This window comes from Tyto alba, unplaced genomic scaffold (genome assembly GCF_018691265.1).
Source record: "Tyto alba isolate M040663 unplaced genomic scaffold, T.alba_DEE_v4.0 Super-Scaffold_42, whole genome shotgun sequence".
In the NCBI taxonomy this organism is placed as follows: Eukaryota; Metazoa; Chordata; class Aves; order Strigiformes; family Tytonidae; genus Tyto; species Tyto alba.
Window position 1 is genome coordinate 30,525,376 of NW_024881318.1, and position 20,018 is coordinate 30,545,393.

The 20,018-nt window shown below is 39.2% G+C and overlaps 1 protein-coding gene across 3 annotated transcripts in view; it reads left to right on the plus strand.

Moving 5' to 3' along the window:
- Positions 1-20,018, plus strand: part of CERT1 (ceramide transporter 1) — an 81,630-nt gene that overhangs the window by 3,600 nt on the left and 58,012 nt on the right. For 2 of the 3 annotated variants that reach the window (XM_042804630.1, XM_033009073.2), the window contains exons 2-3: positions 483-617; positions 19,434-19,550. In XM_042804630.1, the coding sequence (XP_042660564.1) occupies positions 483-617; positions 19,434-19,550 (252 nt within the window). Of the gene's footprint in view, positions 1-482; positions 618-19,433; positions 19,551-20,018 lie in introns of those variants that run through there. The other variant, XM_033009074.2, reaches the window with a different exon arrangement.

The window sequence follows — 20,018 nt, forward strand, 5'->3', positions numbered from 1 at the left end:
TAACGACATGTTTGCATTTATATGAAGAGGACTAGATACTACAGTAAAATTATTTTTGTAGAAATTAACTTATATAAAATAAATTTTTGCATGTTCCACTTAAGTTTGGCTTTTGGTCCAACTCCAGTTTTTAAATCAGGTGGCTAAACTCACCTTAGTGATTAATGCTTCATTTTCTCTCTCCCCTCCTTCCTCAATTTGTCATCAGCATGTTTATTACCTTTATCTTAACTGGCCTTGGCAATGCAGTTGCGGTCAAGACTTGTTACCTTATTGTTCATTTGAAACAACTGCTTTTTGGTACCTTTAGGAGTTTGTAAAATTATTTTAGGACTTCTGAGAAGAACAAAGTTCTCAGTTGATAAGAACTTTTAAAAATAAGTTGCTTTTTTTTCTCCTGGTGCTTGAATGCCTGAGAAATATCAGCCCTATTGACTTTTATCGTTGTTTTTTTTTTGTTTTTTTTTTTGTTTTTTTTACAGTGGACCAACTACATTCATGGGTGGCAGGATCGATGGGTAGTTCTGAAAAGCAATGCACTCAGTTATTACAAGTCTGAAGACGAAACAGAGTATGGCTGCAGAGGTTCTATCTGTCTGAGCAAGGCTGTGATTACAGTAAGTGCTATTTCATTATTACTGTTTTTTCATGTTTTGAGATGTTACGTGTTTGTAGGCTAATGTCTGGTGAAAGTAAACATGTGTATGGCAAATTCTATTAGGTCATCTATTATGAAAGTTAGTGGTATCAGCAGAGCACTGAGGAGCAGGGCAGGGAGTTCCTAAGAAGAAAACAAGCTGTACTCATTTGTGGCTGCAGTAAGCAGCTTTTCATTTCTTATGTTAAAGGTTTCTGTGGGTAGGTGTCCTGGGTTGAGTGAATGGTGGAGTTTTTTTGGTGGCAGGGGAGGGGGCTATCGGGGCGGCCCCCTGTGAGAAGCTTCTCGAAGCTCCCCCAGCTCCACGTCAGCTCCACTTCTGTTTGGGAAATTGAGCCAATCGGCTGCTCCTCTGCGATAACGTATTTAAGAAGGGACGTGGTGATGGGCAATGGGACTTGTGAGGAGGAGTTGCTGCAGCTGCATGAACACCAAGGTCAGTGGAGGAATGGAGGAAGAAAGGAGGGGGGAGGTGTGCTGGAGCAGAGACCCCCCTGTATCCTGTGGTGAGACGGCAGGGCGGCCCCCCCTGCCACCCATGAAGATCTACGGTGGAGCAGACATTGATTTATGGCCTGTGGCTTCTGCTCGGCATAATCAAGGTTCTGTGCCCAAAGAAGGCCGGGGTCTCATGGGAAAAGGTAGCCCCGCTGCTATAATTCAGTGCTGGGAGGATTGCAGCATGTGGGGGAGTCCCACGCTGGAGCAGCTCGGGAAGGGCTGCAGCCGTGGGAGAGAATCCAGTCGGAGGGAGTTAGTGACCCATGACGGAGCAGTGTGGGGAACGCTGCGGCCCATGGGAGGAACTCATGTTGGAGAAAGTTTGTGGAGGACTGTCTCCTGTGAGAGGGGGACCACGATGGAGCAGGAGGAACAAGTTCCGGACACTCCCCTCACCGAAGATAAGGAAAGTGGCAGCACTGACTGCACCCCCCATTCCCTGCCCCTGCGCCACTGGGGGAGGAGGTAGAGATATCGGGAGCAGAGCTGAGCCCGGGAAGAAGGGAGGGGTGGGGGGAAGGTGTTCTCAAGATGTGGCAATGCTTTTCACTGTCCTACTCTGTTATGTGTTGTTAGTGTCTGTAATAAATGTATGTTCTTTTTTTCTTCCCCTAACGAGTCTGCCTCTTGCTTGTGATCATAAAGGGGATTTTTTCCCCATCCCAGTCCTATCTCGAATCCCAAGCCTGGCTCATTTGTCCCTTCTCATTGCCGGAGGGGAAGGGAGAGAGAGCTGCTGCATTGTGGTTGGCTGCCAACCAGGCCTAAACCACGACAGTAGGGATATGGTTTGCTTCAGGAGACTGAAGTTTTTCCAGGGGTTGGCCTAAGATCCCGGACCAACTTCTCAGAGCAGGTACCACCCATCACAGTCTTGACACTTTGTACCAGAGAGAGGAGGTAGTAGTTCTTTGACTGTACTCTCTGAACAAGTCTCTGTAGGACATTTCCAAAAGAAACTGTTCTACTACATGCTTCTTCCTCTGAACAATTGAGTGTCGTGCTGGTTTTGTCTAATGGTAAAAGATCTTGCATTACACTGGTAGGAATAAAGAGCCCACATATAAATGAAACTTCATACAGATGAATTGGCCTTAGAAGATAAAAAAAAAAAAAATCTGCTTTTAGTGCCTTTCAGAATTATGATATTTATTAATTATGATTAATGCTTGCAAAAAAGAATGCTGTAGCTTTTCTGTGTTACTGTTAAATAGTCCAGTTATGTGATTTAGGGAAAAAATAGCTGGACTTCTGTGTAGCACACAAGTTTCTAGAGTAGTAGTGCTAAATCTTATTATTTATATTATTATTCCACCATTTTTTTAAACTGAATTAAAGATGACATGAAGTTTTCTTTCTTACTAATATTCAGCTTGCAAATAGAATTTTCTTAAACACATCTTGGTTTGGAAAAAAAAAAAACACTGGATTGATTAGATCAACTGTGCATTTTGGAAAAAAGCTTGTGAAGAAAAAGCAGATTTTTACATTTAGATGTCTGTATTATAGTCATCTAAAAATTAAAACAGATCATCGTATTTATTTTAAAATTCTTTTTTTAAACTGCTTTTAAAACTTGCTAAAGATTCGACTTAGTTAAAAAACGCTTAGAGAAATGTCATGTTTGATAAATTTTAAGAATGCTTAAACTCAACCGTGTGTGAACTTTTGTATTTTTTGTCACTATAGGTAACCTCCTATACAGGAAGAGTTTAAAAAGATGATGCTTCATCTTAACCTTCAGCTTTTCTTCAGGGAGGATTCATACTTGCCATGTTGTTTTAATCCAGTGGTTGGGCTTCATCTTCCTTTTTATGTATATTACTGGTGTAGAAAAACTTATTTCTTATTCAGTAGCTTAAACAAGATGCTATAACTGTGATGCAATGATTTTCCTTATTTTTGGTTATACTGTAATAATGCATACTCATGTCAAAATCTTAATGTAAACATGCTATTGGTTATTAGTTTTTTTTTTTTTTTTAAGAACAGTTTGTTTTTATTGTGTTGTAAAGAGATGTTTAGACAGTTCTGTGGAAATGCCTGGACCAGGATTGAGCAATAAATTCAGTTTGCATAATGGAGTTATGTTCAGTAAAATATGCTAGGGTTTTTTTCCAGAAACAATAATTAGAAAGCACTGTTGCTTAATGAAAGCAGTGACGATGTTTTATATTAAGATACAAGTTGCAAGCCATTCCCATTCAGAATGGACTTCTGAAAGGGTGGATCTCTCGAGTATCTATTGTGAATATCTGCAGCTAAGGACTGTCAAGAAGATAGAAAACGGAAGTCTGCCTGAGAGATAGCTTAGTGAATTGTCTTAGCTTTTTTTTTTTCCCAAATAACAGTAAATTGCTATTGTGAAGAACATAATAAATAATCATGCTATAAATTAGGGCTGATATAAACATGCATTCGTTCCAGTTTACGAGAAGAACAAGAATACCATATGTGAAAGAGCTAAACTAGCAGTTTCCAATTTCAAGCTTCTTGTTTCCTTACATATAGTCTGAAGAAAGGGTCAGATGGTTCTTTCCAGTAATCAGCCACTAATAATGAAAAACTTACCCCACTTTTTAAAGGTATGGTTAGTTGAACAGCTGTCCTTCTTCACTCTAGCAGTATTTCTGGTTTACAGTATGATGCTGGCCACCATTAATAATTGGGTACTTGTGAGAGGAAGTACAGATTGACATTATTAAAAATAGATTGATGAATTGACATGGGATTCTTCATGCATTTTTCAATTTACACACGTTGAGAAGCTTCCTCTGAGAGCTTTTTTCACAGAAACTTTTAAACTCTACAGATATTTAAGTTTTAGAATGAAGATGCATATTTTTAATTGAAGATGTCAGCGCTAGACAAATACTCCTAGTAGTATAGTTTAAAACACTTTTGGCATGACAAATCATGTCTTACAAAATAAACTTTCAAAAATTTACCTTCACATTACAGTGTGTTGGTGTGTTTCTTTTAAATTTAATACACTGTGAAATGTGAGGGTACTTCAGAAGTAGTTGGCATGGTAGTGTGTAGAAGTGGACTTACTTGATGGACTAACATGGGTAATCTTTGGATTTGTTTTCTCCTAGCTACTGCTCCAAAGTTTGATCTTGTTAACAGACCTGCTTATGATAATAGAATGATGTAATTGCAGCTTTTATCTACTGATAGGTTTGATTCAGTCTGTTGCTAGTTAAGCTGAATGGGAACTGATAGCTTTTAGTTGGTGAAAGCTTTTATTAAAAAAGCTAAACTATAATCCATGCCCTAGGCAGAAATACTGTAGCAGTAAATTTGTAATAATTGCTAATTGCATGGGAAAATATTGTTTCCAACTGTCTGAGGTTGGAAAACAATCTGTTTTAGTATGAAGTGATGAGCATTTAATGAAATAATTCATTTTCTGTAATTTGATAAAGTGCTTCCTCAGCCGTAATTGCTGCTAAAAAGATGACCTGAGTAAACCAAGACATAGAATTCAAGCCCTAACTAGATAGGGGTTTATTTAGGACACATGGCAATGAGTACTTCTAGGCTTTGGTGTGTGCCTTAAATAATCAAGTAGCTAAATCCAGACTGGTGGAAAATCTTGGCTAAATGTGAGAGAAATCTGAATGGTTATTCTAGGCAGAGGCAAGTGTGGTCAGGAATGCTTACTCATACATGAAAAGCCTGAGGTGATTGTATTCTGGAGAGGAAAATGCAAAAGAGCAACAGGAGAGTGAGGAAGAGAAAAGGAGTTGATGCTTAGGAGGTAATGACACTGGGCTGGTGCTGGTGTAGCCTGCAGAAGTTGCTTGGAACATAGGATTCTACTGGACAATTATTTTTAGCATTCACACCCTGTGTACAAATTTGTGTCTGTCTGAGTTATCTAAACCAGCAATGGATGGGTTGATGTTCAAAGTGAAAATGTCAGGATGTTGCCCTCTATTTATCGAAGTGCTATAGAGTGCTTATATTCTTGGCAAACGGAAAGCAATCATTTGACAGGGTAGAGAAATGTAAGATTTCTTCCTTAGTATGTGTTGAAGAAATTGAGTCAGACGTGGAGAAATATGGATCCAGATCAGCTCAGGTGATGCTGTTCTTCATAGTATGATGAAGAATTCCGTAATGATTAAGATGTAAAAGAAATCAGTACTGTGTATTAACCAAATATTTTAGAATTACTTAAGATTGCTGAAGAATTCAGCTTTAGTACTTGAACAAAATCATGTGTTACCACACACTTGAAATTAGGGCTATAATCCAACAGTACTTCTGTCAACTTTTTATTATCAATATCATTCCCCCACTTCACTTTTTTTTTAAGAGAATTAATCAAGTTTTAATAGTGTGCATGATTTGACATCCACTTCAGGATGGTAATTCCTGCCCATGATTTATATCGGAGCATTTTCATGCTGTGGAGCATTTCCCATGGGTGATATATCAAGCCTTAAATAATTCCAGTGTTTGCATTTGGTGTTAAAGCTATGATTTTATACCTCAGCAAATTTTTCTGTGGTATTTGCAATCCTTATTCTTGCTCAATCTAAATTTATATGCATCTTCATAAGATTGATGTATAGTTGATTTATTGATCATGGATATAGTTGGTTCATATGTCACCCCCCCTCTGGGGTTGTAGTGTTGCTCAACAGTCCTTCTAGGCAACCTGCTGTTGATTATCTGATCTGTCTTGTGATAGCTGTTAATGACGTTTTTAACACCTCTAGTGAGGATTTTTACAATACCAGACCTCACTTTCTGATACGCATGCCTAGAATGCAAAGTAAAAATATCAGAATACTCCTTTTTTATCAACTAATATGCAGCTGCACCAGGAAGCATATAATTTCATCATCCACAATCCCCAGTGATGTTATACGCAGCAGCCCAGGAAGCACATTTCTGTATTTTGATTTTCATGCTGCTCAGAAACACACTTTCAGGAGCTATTCCACCCTGGCTCTGAGCAATGGGCTGCCATTCTGACTCATGTTTTCTGTGTTGGTGACAGCAAAGGCCATTCCCTGTCACACCTGCACCCGAAGCGCCAAACACATCCTGGTAACACACAAAGAAAATCCTTTTCATAACAGCAAAGGCAGGGCCGAAATCTTGAGAGCTGAGCAACTGCTATTTGTAATATAAATTATGAAGCCACATTTCAGGATTGGGGGTTGGGGAAGAGGTGCGTGCGTTCGTGATGTTTCCTTTGCATCTGAACTGTAATCCCAACACCGCAGCCCGCACAGCTCCACGGACTGCTGCTTTGTGAAGTGCTAACTTACCAGACTTTCACTTCTGTTCATACTCTCAGAATAGTTCTTCACAGATGACTACTTGAGTGTTGTTTCTGCTTCTCCCAGCTCACCTTTTTGCCTCCTCCTTTGGGCATACGCTTCAGTTGCTGCTTCTGTGTTTCTCATGAATTCTGATCAATGTGGATTAGATCAAATATTCTGGCCAACTTCAGCCACTTCTTAGTCTGTCTCATGTGTCTTTCTGCTCAACTGAGGTCCACCATTTCTCTGTTAAGAGGACCCGTTGGAATGGAATTTGCTACCCCATGTTTCTAGGCACTTAACCCAGATTGCGTTGTGGCTAGTGTCTAATATTTTCTTAAAGCTTTTCAAGTTGCTCTCTTTTTTTAAGCCTTCTTTTTAAACTCTTTCACAACTAAATATGTATGCATATATAATAGATACATATTTACACAAACATAATTTTAAGTCAAGGAATTGGAGATAGATGTGATGGGAGAGTTTAGACTGACAGGTCAGGCTTAAACTTTAGAATCAAAGCTTTTAGGATGACATTCATTAGCGACATTCCTTGTGCTTATAATTAGTTCTTAAACATTGTTAATTATCACTATAAGTTAGTTCTTACATTCTAACCATTATCACTATGTATTCAAAGCAGTCAGTCTTACATCTGACTTACATCCTAAATTAGCTGTAAGTATGCAACACCACATAGCCAGTACCATATAGCTAGCCTGGTATCTCTGTTCTTAATAGTCCTTGTTGCTGAGGTCAAGGTAACCTGACTGAAGAGCTCTTTAGTAAGGTGTAGGGGGAGGTGGATGACAGGACAGGGACAGAATTCAAGTAGGCATCTTCTGCCAGCCTGCCTCCCCCGCCCCCCTAGGATCTTTTATAACCATCTTTTATGAAAATCATTGAGGCTTCTGGTCCTGAACTACATGTGGTGTGGTGCTGCGGAGGTGTTAATTTCCCAGGCTGCAGCAGGTGCCCTGTTCTGTTGCTCAGCTTTTTGGGGTTATTCCCTTGTGTAACTGCTGCTACTTCGAGCAAAAACAGCCTTCCCAGCTCTGGAGGTTGCACTTTTTCACTGACCAGTAATTGACGATTAGCAAACTGTTTATGGTTCTGGGGCCTCTGCTTTTAGATATTCCAAGGCCTTTGTTAAATTGTAAGTCATAACAAGAGACATGTGATACCAAGGTCTAGTTCACAGAGTCCATTTTTCATAAGTAGTTGATAATGAGCCTTACAGATTAGGAGTGGGACCTTGCATAGTTAGCATAAGGCCTGTTGCTAGTAATGTTAATACTGCATTTAAGGAAATGCTTATACAGTTGTACTGTATTAAGTCACTTACATTAAGATGTAAACCCAATTAATCTTAAGTCTTAGTGTGCTTCTTTCACACATACAGCAGACCTCTGCAGAGGCCACTGTTTTCATAGGATGGAAACTTTCCATTGCCATCACTGAGAGTCTAAGTCCAGGTTGCCTCCTGGTTTTCTTGGGAAATTCATATTGTACTGTCCCTGCTCATCTATGTACAGCTTTTGGGTCTTCCATGGCAGACAGCAGTACATAGTGTGAGGTACAACAAAGCTAATCAATACACAAATAGTGATTTTAGGGGTGCAGTAGTGTATATGTGATTCCTGCTCCTATATCTGACTGTCCTATAAAAATAAACTTAAGTGACACATGGGGTTTCTACCTTCTCTAAAGCTGATACAAAGTTGCCTTGTTTCCTGACTAATAACCCTAGCTTCTTAATGTGTATGATGGGATTCCTAATGAGTTTAACTTGGTGATTTCAAATCGGTTCAAAGCTGATGATTTTCCAGGTGGCATAATTCTGATTTTTTTTTTTTTTTCCATGGCTGATGCGTGGTTTTGGTGGATAATGCAAATATTTTCTTCTAATGGATACCTGAGAAGCATCATACGCATTTTTCTGCAGGGGACTCAATTCTCTGGTTTAGTTCCCACCAAAGTGACAACACGTAGCTTCCATTTCCAGTATCTCGTATCCTGTGGTCAGTTAGCTGATAGTTAGCTCTAAATGCAAGTTAACTTGCATTTAACTTGCATTTAACTGTTATAATTTCAGTAAAGTTTAGGATTCTTCAGACTGTGTTCAAACAGGACAGGCCTGTTAGTTATATCCTGATTTATCACAGTACATATCTAAGTCTATTAACCCCTCACTAATCCATGGAGGGCTTACATAGGGTATTCACAGCCACTAGTAGATCACGTTAGGCAATGGCTGTGTGCGCGTGCTGTTTTACAGCTATAGTCTTGCCCTTATTTCTTCTAATAACACAGTGCCATTCCATGTCTCTGACCAAAGTTTAGCTGGTATTTTAAGTGCACGTTTCTTATACTCCAGATCTTGCTGTAACAAGGCATTGTTTTTTTCAGCAGATACTTGGGAGTAGCATGTGTCAGAGGTGTGTTTACATACAAATTAGAACAGCAAAACTCAATACTACATAGTAATTCCACATTATTAACAGGTAAAGAATTGGATAAAATATAATTAACAAATTGGCTACTATAAGACTCTAGGATAGTTGATTCCCCACAAAAAAAATCTGCAAATTTATATTTATATAATCACTCTTGCATCTGAACCTATCTGCTGGGTGTGCAGAAAACCAGATTAACCTGATTTACTCTTGAGAACTGTATGTTTCAAATTTTAAATGTGGTTTCACTGCTAAAGTAACACGTACAATATATGCTTCTTCCAGACTTGAAAAGGCAATTCTCTGATGGGAGAGATTCTATGCAATGGATTAAACCAAGCTAATTTTGAAGTTTGCATAGCACGCTAATATTAAATTCTACTTAGCATGCTTCTGCTTTCATGGTTGCAGTGGGCCTCTACTTGAGCTAGTTTTTTGAAAGATGAGATTATTATTTAAAAAAAAAAGCAGTGTTGAAAGACCTTTTGAAAGGCAAATACCCTAGCCTAAGATTTGAAGTGAAATATTGAGGTAGTAGCAAAGAATGTTAAAACGTTTAATAGGCTTTTATATTTTTAAGCCTATCTTCTTCATAATGTTTTTCTACATGTTTAAATGTGCCATTATTAGAAAGATTTTTCTTTTTAATGTGGTAATGAGCAAGCTATTAGATGTCCCATGTTTTGTAACCTACAAGGAGCATCATTGTTTTGGTAGGCATAAAGCTGTTTGCGGTAAGGTTTTTTCCTCTATCCTGTTAAAAAAAAAAAAAAAAAAGGTAGTTAGGGGATGTAACTAAAAAGTGGGTACATGCTGTTTAAGATTAACAGCAAGGAAAGCATCTTAGTCTAATGTTTCTATTAGGTTTTGCCCTGAAAGGGAAGTCAGAATTTTGTGTTGTGAGTTTTGGCAGGCCTTAGCTCCCCAGGTTTGTGGGTCTACTTGGATATTGTTTTGGGGAGTGGGGAAAATATTACAAATGAAGTGAACTAGAACTTGTAATATCTTTTGAGTTGTCAGTACATTTTTAATCAAATGTAATATAAACAATGAAGTATAAGACTTTCTCTAGGTTGCTCCATCCTGAGTCAGATCTAGGATAGTTAATGATATTTTTAAAAAAACCTTGCAAAATTAAAGCAATTACTTTATTTAGTAACTTTAATGTTTATACTACTAAAGTGTCTTCAAAAATCACTCTCGGAGACAAAAGGATTTGAGGGACTTTTATAATTGCACTGAGCGTGCATGGCAAGGGTGGGGGCTGCCAGGTAGCCTCTGTTGTGAGGAGGGGCCAGGTTGCCCTACACTGAACATGGCCAGTTCCAGCCAGCTCCAGCTGACACACTGCAGGGCACAGCTGAGCCCCTCAGCCAGCATGGTGGAACCTCGTGGTAAACAGGGTTAAAGGGCAAAAACTCTGCTTGGCAGTGTGTGGGGTGAGGAAAAAGTGTGAGAAAAAGCCCTGCAAGCACTGAGGTGAGAGCAGGAGGAGTGGGGGAGGAGGTGCTCCAGGCACAGAGCTGAGATCCCCTGCAGCCCGTGGAGGAGAGCACTGCGCAGCAGGCATTTCCCTGCAGCCTGTGGAGAGGACCACACTAGGCCAGATATCCACACTGCAGCTTGTAGGTGACCCTACCATAGCAGGTAGATATGCTCTGAAGGAGGCAGCATCCTGTGGAGAGCCCACGCTGGAGCAGGTTTATCCTGGAGAACTGCAGCCTTGGAGAAGACCCATGCTGGAGCAGAGGAAGAGTGTGGGGAAGGAGTGACAGAGTTAAGGTGTTAGGAACTGACCACAGCCCTCATTAGTCATCCCCCCTGTGCTTGTGTTTTTAGTGTTGTCTTTGTTTCTCACCATCCAACTCTAATCGGCAATAAATTAATTTTCACCAAGTTGAATCTGTTTTGCTGGTGATGGCCATAGGTAAGTGATCTCCCGGTCTTTATCATGACCCATGAGCTGTTTGTCTTACTTTCTTCCCCTGTACAGCTGATGAGGAGGAGTGAGACTCTGTACTGCTGGGTGGGGGGACTGGCAGCCAGCCAAGGTCAAGCCACTTCAGTAATCTAGGGAGTCATTATAGACATAGCTTGTGATTAAAGTATGTGTTTGAAAGAGTGACAAGGGTCAAGGATTGTTCCTAAGCAGAGGGAAGATTTTGCTGTGTGTTCTCAAACTTTGTAAAAGAAGAAATTGCTAAAGGAAAATAGTGACGCTTATTCAGAGGAAATAATGTCAAAGAAGGATACAAAGAGGATCAGACCATTTAGAATAGCAGTGTTCAGGCAGCATTCTGAAAATGAGCAGTGACTCCAGAAAGAAATATGCTGGCTTGACTAAATACTTCTCCTTAATATTTAATAGGGAACAAAAGACCATGTTTTTAGACCTATCTTGTCTGGCAAAATTCTTACCGAGCATAGTGTTCATTGGTAAAACACATATTTTGATTCAGTTGATTAAGAAGATTTTTTCCACTGATGATTTTAAGTACTATTCATCATATAGAATACAACTGTAAAATAATCTTTGTCGTACTTCATTTCACAATCTTTTCTGTTCAATGTCTTTTCATAAGTTAGCATGTTTTCAGTCATTATAAAATTTGTAGGGAGGGGACATAATTCTTCTACAGTTTGGATCTATCATGGATTAAATGCTTTAGAAAAATTACTTTAAGATGTTCACTTTTTGAAACTTGGCAGAGGTTTTTCACTTGCTTTTTTTCCTAGCTGAATAGTGACAACCTTTGCCAACTCCACACTGCCTTTACATGGAATCAAAAATGCAGTTTTCTTGTGTACTTTTAAAATTAATTCCTTCACTAATACAGCACAAATCTTAAACTTTTTATCTTTGGGTTTTTGTTAGCACCTCAACATAAGCACATCTAGAAGGTGTTCATACAACTTTTCCTTCCTAACATCAGATAGGTTCTTTTTTTATTTGCTTTCACAGTCAAAATTCACACTTTAGTGTTAGCCTCACTTCTCAATAACTTCAGTGTTTTTCTTATTTTGATATATGCTGCTTACTGAAAATGGTGAAGAGATTATTTTTTTATTTGATCTTGTTGCCTGTTACATTACATTGATTTTACTGGCTTCCCTTTTTTCTGTTGCATCAGAGCTACTTAAGGTCCTCAGCATCACATTTTTATAGCTCATTGTATGTTATGCCTCTTCTGTTTCACGTGATAATGGTTTTGTCCATTTCTTCCTAAATTATCAAATATACACCTCTCCCTTTGTCCAGTTTGCCTTCTGTTGTGAGGCGATTCCCTTGCTCATGTGTGAATGCAGTCCTCTTTTGTATTTCTGTCTGTTTGAAAATTAGTACCATGTTACAGATGTAATTTAGCATATTCTGATAATTGCTTGTGCCCCTCTATCCTTTCTTGTCCTATACATATTGTCCTGGAATGATCTTCTGGATTTCCTTTTGGAAACTAGAGAGGATAGAGGGGTGTTTGGCAATTGAGTGAATACATCCAGATCCAGAACCCATTGAATGACTGATGAGAACATACAGGCAAATCTGTAGATTTTGTTATGCGGTAACTGCTCTGAACATTTTTTTTTCACAGTGGAAATGGTAGCTTGTTCAGGTACTGTGTAACTGGAGGATTTCAGGAAGTTGCAGAGTGGTGCAGAAGGGACGCTTTTTCCTGAATTCCATGGAGGTGGTGGGAAAACTAGTCCACAAACCAGTGGATAAATTGTAACTTGCATTGTAGGAAAGTGACACTGTTCACATGGGAGAAGATGGTGTTTTCAGATCTGTTGAGCTGGCAAACATTAGTTATGACAGCCTGGCTTGCATCTCGCTTTCCAGGGTGTAAGTTTTCATGTCTACTTTTATAAGAGGTATTTATAAGAGTTGCAAGTGGTGGAGACTACTATCTTTATTAGGCTTGTGAATGTGAAGATGCTTGCAAATAGACCTCGGAGTTGCAAAGTGGTATTCTGGTACTGTCCCATCAGATGAAGCAAAAGGCAAAATGCACAGACTTGTATTCTGAGTGGAGAAGAAATGATCTTCGGGTGGTTTGTCTCTATAAACATACTACTTGGAGGGGGAGGAAATGTATAAGCAAGGGTTACAGCATTTGCATCAGTAGAATATCAGCAAAGCACTTCACATTTACATTGGAAGAATAAACTTGTGTCAAGTCAGTGTTACTTATATAAGGCATTTTTTGTCTTTTTCAAAGCTGAGTATTAGCATTTTCAGTAGCTTTTGGTATTCTGATATAAGGCATATAAATTTAGGCCATTTTTAAGGAAAAAATTTCAGTGCAATTAAAAAAAATTAATTTTCTCAATTTTCAGTTAAGTACCTTTTGACTGACACCATCCTCAAGTCTACCTGTGAAAAAGAATGAGAAGTTCCGTTAACTTGCTTTGAGCTGCACTAAGAAAAGGGGGAGGAAACACCAAATTTCAAGTTTTAGCTTAAAGTTACTACTTAAGTCTTTGCTAATGTTTGATCATCAGAAGAATTCAGATCATTTGAGCTTTTTCCCTTAAGAGAATTTTGTGAAACCTAATTAAGTAAACAAAAATGCATCACTTTACAAAATACCTTTTCTAAAGCAGCAATTTCTCACAATTTTGCAATTGTTTTCTTGGAGTGAATAAAATAGGTAATACTTAGTATGTGTCTTCATTGTAAAATTACTCTTTTATGAATATAGTTCTCTTACAAGATTTTCTGGCTGTGTTAAGTTCAGTCCACAGAACAGTAAATAATGTGGTGTTCTAGTAGAATGAATGAGAATTAGCATTAGAGGCTTTATGGAATCTGTCTTAAATATGACTGGAATTTAGAAATTCAGGAATTGTATTCGGCAGCTGAATGGGTTTTCACATTTAGCTGTGGGCAAAATCAATGTGCAGCTATAATAAATTTTTCTTAATCTTGTATGGGAAAAAAATTGCTTTCTGGCATCACAAAAAAAACCCTAAAACTCTGTAAAATCTTCAGGAATAAATAGTTTTGTATTGTTGAATTAAGTACGTACAATGCTTGTCTTCACTCAGTATATGTTATTACAGTGTGTAACACCAGTGTATTTGTAGGCTGCAGTTATCTTCATAGCAGTACATGGTACTGTTTTGTTAATAAGTGCAAATGGTGGAGCTAGGCTAGATAACAGCCTCTGTCACGTTTATGCTAGTGATACTCATGTCAGAGAGAACTAAAGAATGGTAGTTCTCACTTTCTGTAGGCCTCTATTGTTTGTCTTGTGTCCTAGCGTCCTGTTCAGTATTTTCTTAATATGAAAAACCTTCAAAATGTTAAAAGTTCACCATAAGGTAAGTTTTAGGTCTGCAGTGGCAATAACGGCATAAGAACACTTTAATAGTTGTGTTGTGCGGACTTGAGTTGGATCTGTTATGAACTGCCCTGCCTTTCCTCTGTAGGGAAAAGAAGAAATACCATTTAGAGTAGTGAGAGAGCAAGCAAAAGTTCCTTTGTTCAAGTATGTACTTTTTTTTTTTTCCCATGGAGTACTCTTGAAGGTTATGAAGTGTATAAAAACATTTAAGCTTCCCTGCGTGTTTTGCCTTAAACAGTTGAACCAGTAATTTTTAAAACAGTTAGTGCTCTAAAGCTTACTACATGAATACCTCAGGCTTGAGAGCTGTTATAGCAGGAAGGATTTTGTGGCAATGCAGTCAGCTATGACTCATGAGACCAGAGCCTGTCTATGGGCTTCCTCAGTAACTGTAGCCAAGTAAATGTAAACTGTTCTTGCTTGTTTAGAATTTAAGAGCTGGTATCAGTTTGTTTTAGACAGAAAGACCTGGGACACTTGAATACTTGCATTTGCCTTTATTTTGGCAGGATTCTGTGCAGGTGCCTTGGAAGAAAGCTTAGGAGGCATACAGCAAGGGTGTGTGGAGATGCTGGAGACCAGTTTCTTGTAGCATATCCTTGCATGAAATTGATTTAGCTGTTGTTTTGGTTTGGTTTGGTTTTTTTTTTTAAATGTTGTCTCTAGAAGGAGACCTTGGTGTATGCACAGGCTGCCTCTGACACAGACTCAAAGTTTGTGCAACTCACCTTTGAATATGGTATAAGGGTTTTCAGGTGCTCCCATTCACAGTGTCATGTCAGTCATCTATGTATGCTGCTTGAGGTTACTGCAGGGTTGGGGGTGTTAAGAAAAGGCAACTGAAGTTCTCTAATGTGCTTTAGGTCCTGAGGGTGGACAGTGAACTCCTAGTTGCTTCCTGCTTCCCTGCATGACTAAAACATTCCTCTTTCTCACCTTATAATGGTTGTGAAAGGGAAGTAGGACATATCTTGGCCTTAGTACAGGTCCTTAGCTTGTTACAGCTGAAAATCCTTATTTATCCTCTAGCGTCTTGTCAGGTGGCTGGCTAAGAACTGTACCATTTTATAATCTCTTCTGAGCATAAGGAGGAAAGTGAACACTAGGCTAGAAACAGTGAACCTCAAGAAAAAGGAGACCTAAATGAAATGAGTCAAGGTCTACAGGGAGAAAGTGAAAGGAAAAGAAATGGAAAAATGTCCAGTGAGTGTAAGGAGAAGCTCAAACTAGCCTGACAAGGATGTTAGAAGAAGAAAGGACAGACCTGAGAAGTGGTGAATAATGCTTTGTGGTCTCTGCTGGATGCAGCTAGGGAAAACAATAAAAGCATTTATAGCAAGAGGAAAACCAAGGAATTTTGTCCACGGCTCAGTGAGGAGGAGAATGTTAACAGATGATACTGAAAGGTTACGTACTGAAGTCTGCCAAGTTATCAGTGAAGATGAAATGTGAACTCATTCCTGGTTGAAGAAAGGGTTAATCAACAATAACTTGATTTGTTCTGTGTTAAGAAAAGAACAGGTCACATGTGATTCAGGTCTTTTATTTGCTTTTGGTAAAATGCATATTAGAGAACTTGCCTTTCATGTTCAGTTAATTCAGGGTTCTGATGTTTGAGTCTAGCTTTAAAAAAAAAAGCAGAGGAAAATAGGGGGCAAATATTGGGTTTGATTTCAGTTGCCAAAAAATATTGAAAATGGACAGTTACTAAGTACTTTAAATAGGTAATGTGCATTTGTCAAGAGCAAATCATGTATCACTTGCCTAATTTCCTTTTGAAGCAGTATTTAGCCTTGTTAGTGGGTATTTCTTGTCTTTAAGCAACTTGTCCAACAGGACCACCTGATCAGCTGGCTTTTTTTTTTTCTAACATGGAACTGCACAGTGAGCTGAGTATAACCCTAGACATGATTTTTAGACTAGTCTCTTAACTATAGGTAATGCAGAAGTGTGCATGCAGTGAATGGCCCAGAAAAGTGTTTAAAGATTTTAGCTAGACCTTAGGGAAAACATTTCCCTTCCCTATCATAGCAATGAGGCATAGATTTTCAAGTATATTAAAGATTGCTGTGCAAAGAAAGGGAATACATAAACCTTCTTTTGAAAAGGGAAGAGATGTGAGAAGGTCTTAAATCACATTAGAAGATGCTTAGGTTACAGATGGGGGGGGAAGGAAAGATGACTGCACTGAAGTAAGTTGTGTATGGAAGTGTGGAATCAGTAGTACTTCAGGCTTTTAAGATGAATTTTGGTGAGTCTTTCTAACTGTGTAGCATGTAATTGCTTTTAATTCCTCCTAAATGGCTTCAGAGAGAGATCAAGCAGAAGAATGCTATCACTGCAGGAAAAACTTTGAAAGTTAATTCTTATATACTTGCTATTTGGGTGTTTCTTGGGGGAGAATCTTCCTTTGTTGTAGATGCACGTCCTCTGCCACATGACTAAAGGAGGGCCTGGCAGATTGGTGGCTGGGAACAGGCATATAAACCTGACGCATTGATGTGGCAGTTTTGCTACCCTAAATCACATGAATGTCTCATGTATAGTGATAATACTGTAGCAAGTGCAGTTTAAGGAAGAGGGGCCTGAACTAGAAGACTTGATGTCCCATACTTGATTTATGTGACAAGGTTTTGGTATTGAGGGGGTCCTACTGGAGTGGCTTCTGTGAGAAGATGTCAGAAGCTGCCCCTATGTCTGAGAGAGCCAGTTCTGTCTGGCACCAAGATGGGCCTGCTGGTGTCCAAAGCTGAGCTAATCAGCGATGATGGTAGTGCCTCTGTGATAACATATCTAAGAAAGCATAAAAACTGCTGCTCAACAGCAGCTGGGAGAGAGGAATGGGAATATGTGAGGAAAACAACTCTGCAGACACTGTCAGTGAAGGAGGGGGAGGAGGTGCTCCAGGTGCTGGACCAGAGGTTCCCCTGCAGCCCCTGGCTATAGACCGTGGTGAGGCAGGCTGTGCCCCTGCAGCCCAGGGAGGTCTGTGGTGGAGCAGATCTCCACCTGCAGCCCAGGGAGGACCTCACACTGGAGCAGGTGGATGTGCCCAAAGGAGGCTGTGACTCTGTGGGAAGCCCACGCTGGAGCAGGATCCTGGAAGGAAGGACCTGTGGCCCCATGGAGAGGAGCCCATGAGTGCTGAAGCAGGTTTGCTGTCAGGAGTTGTGACCCTGTGGGGGGTCTCAGACTGGAGCAGTTCATGAAGTTGGAAGGTTTTGTTGAGCTCTGCCTCCCATGGGAGGGGACCCACACTAAAGCAGTGGAAGAGTGTGAGGAGAAAGGAGTGGTGGAGATGTGGTGAACTGACTGCAACCTCCATTCCATGTCCCACTGTGCTGCTCAGGGGGAGAGGGTAGAGAAAATTTGGAGTGAAATTGAGCCCTGGAAGAAGTGAGACATGAGGCCAAGGTGTCTTCAGTTTAATTGTTACTTCGCATTATCCTACTCTGATTTATGTTGACAGTAAATTAATTTCCCTAAGACAAGTCTGTTTGCCTGTGATAGTAATTGGTGAGTGATCTCCCTGTCCTTATCTCAGCCCACAGGCCTTTCATTATATTTTCTTTCCCCTGTCCTATTGTGGAGGGGGAGTGATAGAGCAGCTTTGGTGGGCACCTGGCATCCAACCAGGGTCAACCCACCAGATGTCCCTCTTCTTACATCTCTATGTTCTGTGGTTCACCAAAGGCAATGCAGTGTACAGAACCAGTTTTGAACGTTTTTGAACTGAATTGAGATGGTCAGGTATTGAGTAATTAGTAGCTGCGGTTGTTTGACTGGATTGTCAGTTGCAGTTTTGTTTTGTTTTTCTTTCTTTTTCTTTCTTTTTTTTTCTGCAGTAAGTTTAAATTTCTTTAAATGGAACTTAACTTCAGATACTTGACCAAATATGTGAAGCTTTTAAAAAAATAAAGTGAAGCTTCAAGTACTTTAATTGTTAAACTCTTCCTAGCTCATTTCTTATTTGGTAGTTTGGCTTCTGTTGCGCTTTTCTTCTTCCTTAGTATGTTTAAACAAGAAAGATTCTGTATTATGTATAAGTAGCTTCTGATTTCCAGATCCTTTGAAAATAATTCTCACTGGCATTGTTGTGCACAACAACAAATGAGAATTGCTTCTAGGTTTTCTTTTCTGGAGTGTTTCACAAGTGATCCACAGCACTTTAATCTGCAAGATGAACGTATTTCCCAGAGTGGTTCTTATATTGTAAAGGATATTACTGATGTGTAGGTTTGTCCTTGGTGTCTGGAATCAATACCTACAGTACTTCAGATTTGCCTTAACCTTAGAGCCTGTTATTTTCCTACAGTTATTTGCATGTATAACTTTTCTTTGTATTCAAACTCAAAAATGTATTCAGTTATACCTGTTATGTTTCTTTAAGAATAGTTTTTGGGGGTGCAGGGCCAGGGGGATGTGTTCAGTTGGATGTTTGCTAAGGAGTAGCTTTGAACTGACAGTGTCAGGGCACAGGGCAGATTAGATCATCTTGTTTCCCCTTACTTTCCTTACCAGCTTCATTGTAATGCTAGTAAAAGCTCTAGCATTTAAAGCATGTGAACAGAAAGTTAGATGCATTTGACTGGTGATATTGGAAAGGATTGCATGCTGCTCCCAATTATCTGACAATTCTGTCTTGTATGGTAAAAATAGTTGAGGCAGAGGGTGCCACAGCTTCCTTTAGTTCCTTCTGTCCCTTGTCATTTTTCTGTAGTCTGTTTTTATGGTTCTATCCTGGTGCTTTTTGCTGTGATGTATGCATTCCTTCCATCTAAAGTCAATACTGATAGCAATAACCTTAATTTTATTTTTTCCTGTTTTGAAAATAAATATATATATATATAGGTGTATTTTCCCAGCTGTATCCAGTATTTATTTTGCCAAAGGGTTTGTATCAAAGTATGAGGTTTTGGTCAGGGTTTGTGTGGAAGTTTTTTGTGACAATTTTATCAAGTAAGAATGTATTAAACAGGCTTTTCTATTTCAGAAGACTGGCATTTTTTGTCATGAGCGTGTATGTTCATTATTAGAGACAGCTACATAAAATAGAATTTAGAAACTAGGATGAAGGTAAGGCAATATAGACCAGGTTTTCTAATTACAGTGGTTTAGAGTGTCAAAATATTCTGTTGGGTATTGTTGATCATGTTGCTAATTTTAGCTACTCTTACACTCTTTTCTGTTGCAGCCCCATGACTTTGACGAATGCAGATTTGATATTAGCGTAAACGATAGTGTTTGGTACCTCCGAGCTCAGGACCCAGACCACAGACAACAATGGGTAGATGCAATAGAACAACACAAGGTATGTTGGGTTTTTTTCTGACTTCCTTTCTCAGTCTCTCATTAGATCTGGTGGTGCTTGCGGAAAGTTGTAAGCTTCCCTGTACAATCACTAAATCACTCAAGGTATTTATGATAGGTAAAAGCAGCAAGATTGAAGCCGTGTTTTACATCTGTTTCAAAGAACTTACTTTCTTGTTCTTCATAGATAAGAGTTTAGAGAACTGGGAGCTAACAACTGTGAACATTTCTTGAGCTATCTAGCTTGTAAAAGAAAAAACCTGCGTTATGTTTGAGTAACTTCAATGGTTTTGTCCATCCTCTCTCACTGATTATTGAATTTTCTTATCTGTCCTAGATGTTAAACTTGTTAGTCTGAGTCAATTCTCTTAGGTTATCATTCTGGTTTTAGGCATCTGTCTTTCATCATTTGGCTTCTTTTACTACATCTGATTACTGGCTTTTGTTTCCTTGTCTTTTAAGGCCCTAT